General features: G+C 35.3%; 1 protein-coding gene across 3 annotated transcripts in view; it reads left to right on the forward strand.

The window, feature by feature from the left end:
- The window catches only part of fibcd1b (fibrinogen C domain containing 1b), a 215,264-nt gene that overhangs the window by 103,839 nt on the left and 106,711 nt on the right, over positions 1–4,714 (forward strand). For all 3 annotated transcript variants that reach the window (XR_001311205.1, XM_014020497.1, XM_014020496.1), the window contains one exon: positions 4,070–4,206. Coding sequence is in view for 2 of the 3 variants with exons in the window: in XM_014020497.1 (XP_013875951.1) it covers positions 4,070–4,206 (137 nt within the window). In the remaining variant the exon portion in view is untranslated. The remainder of the gene's footprint in view (positions 1–4,069; positions 4,207–4,714) is intronic.

A 4,714-nucleotide genomic window follows, 5' to 3' on the forward strand; every position in this document is an offset into this window, starting at 1 on the left:
CATTTTCTCTTTGTTTTTCCCCTATTTTTATATTTTCGCTTTACTTTAAAAAATCACTGATGATGAAGAAATTAAGAAACTAATATTAAGTTCTTTTTCCATTGAAGTGATAAAAAATGCTCCAGGTATTACAGAACCATCTTACATCTGGACGCAAAACCCTGTGTCATCCTACGTTGTGTTTTTACAATTGACATCAGCAAAATAACCCATCTTTTTTTTTTTTACATCTTCACAGTTAATAAGAAAGAAAAATGTTTTTACTCATGTAACTTGTGTTGAAAAGCAAAAAATCTGTCAAAATGTACTCCCGTGAAAAATACAGCCCCCCAACTTTATGGATGATTTTTGAGATTTAAATGTTTGTATAATACACTCATAAATGTGGCATGTGTTCACCATATTGTGTGTAGGCTTTAATTAGCACCAGAAAAACATGGCTGCATTTGGTGTCATAACTGGGAGAAATGGTCTGAAAATGAGTGCCAGTGTATCATGTTCAGTGAATAATTAGTGAGTGTATGTAGTTTATCAGATAAGCTAAGGAAAAGTAGGCAATGTAAACAAAAAATAATAATAATACTGTATATATATTTATCAGGGTTAAAATTAGTGTAATGATGACAAGCACTTTTCAGAGATGTAGTCAGTAATGCTTCAACACTAAATAACAATAGTACTTAGCAAATGAAAAAAAAATAAAACAAAGGTTTAACTACTTGTTTTACTCACAATAAAAGCTACAATGCTTAACTGTCTTAAGAGGCTTTTCTGCCTTTTATATAAATTGCATTTCTCAAGATAGAAAATCCAAAATGTCAAAAAGGCATTTAGACATATACTATCATTCATTGCCATAAACAACAGGAAATATTAGAGATTTTATTTTGTTTTGCCTACTAAGGAGTGGTTTATTGTGAAAAAAATAATAATGAGAAAAATTGAAAAAAAAAAAAACTCTGAAGTCAGTAAAAACAAGCATAATTTAGTAATTCAATTCGTCAGGTAGAATTGGCAGTAAAAAGTGCAGTTTTACCACTTTTCATGCTTAGCTAAGCTTTTATTAAATAAAAGCTTTTATTTAATAAAAGTTTTTATTTAATAAAAGCTTAACTTTTATCTCCCCCTGAGATCAACTTTAGTTACTTTTGTTAGAAACTTATTTTTAGCCGGTTAACCTTTGTTGTATGTTGTGAGAATACAACAGTAAAAGTCACATGTTCAAATTTTCGTTGCACTAACGGAAAATTTTCCACATCTTGTGCTATATACAAAAAAACAAAAAAAAAAACAAAAAAAAACAAATCACAAGTGAAATGAAAGGCAGCAGAAAGAAGAAAAATATTATAATATCTGCCCCTTTTTCCAAAAAATAATGTCAAACAATAATAATGTTCAAGTAACAAAACAACACACAAACTTCAACTCCTTCACAAATAACAGCTGTTATAAATACACATTACACAAAATCATTTTCTTTAACAAACTAACTTATATCATTATCTTAAACAAATACATTGAACCAGCGTTGTTATAATCTCTTTCCAGAATATTCCATCTTCAGTCTTATGCCTTGGACTGAAGTACATCGATCCTTCAAATTTGTTTGAATTTTAGTTTTTATAAACATCTCTAGTACCTCAAGATTATAATAACTTTCCCTCTTAACAAATGTAAAATGTGTGAGAGTGTTAGATACCTTTGATTTAAATTGTGGTTAAATACATTACTTCATGTGCCTGCAGGGTTTTACCCTGAAGCTATGAAAATTTAAGACTTTAAGACAAAGAACAATTGCAGCTCAAAATGATGAAATGATAAATGATGAAATGATAAAGGATGAAATGATAAACTGCTACCGTAAGTCCAAACTCTCTTTTTCTGACTGAGCCATGTTTTGATGTATTTTTGCATCAATTTTTATTTTATCCTTTTTTAATGCTTCAGAAGGAGTAGTGAATTCTACACAATAATTACGATTACACTACACAAAGATTAAGAGCCAAATAACAATGAGGGTTGCTTTAGTGCTTATGCATTAGCACCCTTAATAATGACAGCAGTCGTTTTTAAATGCACCATGGACAGCTTCATTTTCCTGTGATGAAAAGGAGGGATGGGAGATGTTACCATTTATGTGTGACAAAGATGAAAGGTAAAACTTATTAGTTAAGCGCTACGCTGGCAGACAGGAAAAAAAAAAGCTTCACGGGAGGCAAGTGATTCACATCATGTAGAGGCTGAAAAAAAAAAGCTTTGTATAGCCTTTTAAAGAACTCGCTCAGCCATTTCAGATTCAGGGGTTTGACCCTGTGAAGTCTGCATGCATAATCTACAACAGTGTTCCCATCACAGAGTTTCTTTCTTGCTTCCTTGGGAATTGGTTTAGTATCCCCTGGGTTAGAAGAGCTTCATAGCAACAGACAAGGGTGCCACTGTTCCACTCGTCTCCAGCCTACGAGCTCTATCTGTCGCTGTCTCCTCATCATCATCTCTCCTTCAATTCTGCCTGTTCTACAGTCTCTTCCATCCTGTGTGTGTGTTCTGGAAGGATTGTCTCACTCATACACTTTATCTTTTCTTTTTTCCCTCATGTCTTTTGCTTTTGTTTCTGTAACTTTTTTTTCCACAACTAACTTTTCTATATGCTTCTAACCCCGCATCTCTGTTCCATTTTTGTGCTTCTTTGTCTCATTGTGACTTACACATATCTGTCTTTCTCTGTCTTTTTGGTAAATGGAGCAAAGGCTCCATTTACTGCTATGCTGCGTTAAAATCACACTTTTTATTTTACTTTATTTTTTACTTATTGCTGAGCTTTTTATTGAAGATAAGTTGCTAAAAATCTTTCCTATTAATTACTGCCTTGGAAGGCTGGTAGAATGCTCCCTCTGGGTTGGGGGAGAGTCTCTGCATCAAGTAAAGAAATTTTAGTATCTGGATGTCTTGCTCATAAGTGATGGTAGCGAGGAGCGGGAGATGGATTGACAAATTGGGGCCTCATCCTCAGTAATGAGGCCATTGCTTCAGTCAGTCGTGTTAAAGAAAGAGCTGGATTTACTGGTCTTTCTACATTCCAACTCCCATCTGTGGTCATGACATTATTATAAAAACGAGATCCCGGATACAAGCGGCCAAAATGAGCTTCCTTTGTAGGGTGGTTTGGCTCAGCCACAGAGATAGGGTGGGAAGCTCTGTCATCAGTAGAGCCGCTGCTCCTCCACATCAAAAGACATTAGTTGAGGTGGTTTGGGCATCTGAATAAGATGCCTCCTGGATGCCTCCCTTTAGAGGTGTTTCAGGTATGTCCCACTGGTAGGAGGCCCTGGGTAAGACCCAGGACTCGCTGGAGGGATTATGTGTCCGGTCTGGCCTGGGAACACCTACGGGTCCCCCAGGACAAGCTGGAAAGTGTTGCTGGGGAGAGGGATGTCTGGATTTATCTCCTGGACCTGCTACCACAATAACTCAACAACGGAGAATCAGCAGAAGATGGAGATGAGCTAAGATTTGGTGTGGTAGTAGCTAAGAATGATTTTCAACTCATACTTTGAAAATATACACATATCTTTGTTAAAACAACAACTTTGAAATCATCTTTTGGAGTCAGTGCTTTCTGTGTTTTAACAAAACATCCCATGACCCACTTGATCAGTTTTAATTGAAAACTCAAAAAGTAGTTATTCAATGCACATTTATGACTAATTAATTGTAGGAATCAACTAGATCCAAGATGGTCTCCCCATTTATTACAAATAAAAAATATATTTAATTTATTCACTTTTGAAAATGATGAGGTAAAAAAATTGTGCTGTGGTAGATAACACAACACAACACATAACCTTAGCACTAAACATTTACGCAAGTCATTGCAATTCAGTAGGCAATATGCATTTCTTAAAGGAATACTAGTTTTATTATTCAGAATATATTTTTTATTTGTTTGCATCTTCTGCATGCCCCTGTTTTGTCTGGCCATAAGCAGAGGATATAATGGTTACATTTGCATACGTTTTTTAAACCCACCTGTTCTTATTTAAATGAATTCTTGTTTTTACATTTTTTCAAGGCTCACGCCCTCGGGACTGTGGTGATCTCTATGCCAGTGGTCAGAGAGAAGATGGCATCTACTCTGTGTTTCCTCTTCACCACCCTACCGGCTTCCAGGTCTATTGCGACATGACTACTGATGGAGGAGGCTGGACAGTGAGTCGGAGCACAGCACACTTTTTTTTACACACACACAGAACCACAAAGCTTTTAATCTTTTGATACATTTTCCTAAAGCAGAGACGTTCGCTCAGTCGGCGCATCTATTCTAGGGTTGTAATCAAGATGAAAACAGGCAAATGGAAAAGAGCTGTAGGGCCTTTTCATCCTGCCTCCTTTTATACATCTGCTTTTAGAACAAGCTTACTAAAAAAAAAAACACCAAAAAATGATTTACCAAGCACAAGTCTTCTTGCAACATTAATTCTACTTAAGGTAGAATTATCCAATACATAAGGATGTTTTGTTTTTGGTTTTTGTTTTTTTTTTTTCTGAATACCTGATGTGATTTGTTTTACTGCCCCAAGGTTTTTATATATTAGGCATTTTATTAAAGTTTCATATTAGAGAATCACATTAATTTCTGTGAGACGTTCAAAGTAGACCTGTTCTAAGAGATTTCTGTTTGTGTGTGTGTGTGTGTGTGTGTGTGTGTGTGTGTGTG

This window comes from Austrofundulus limnaeus, unplaced genomic scaffold, assembly GCF_001266775.1.
Source record: "Austrofundulus limnaeus strain Quisiro unplaced genomic scaffold, Austrofundulus_limnaeus-1.0 Scaffold254, whole genome shotgun sequence".
NCBI classification, from domain to species: Eukaryota; Metazoa; Chordata; class Actinopteri; order Cyprinodontiformes; family Rivulidae; genus Austrofundulus; species Austrofundulus limnaeus.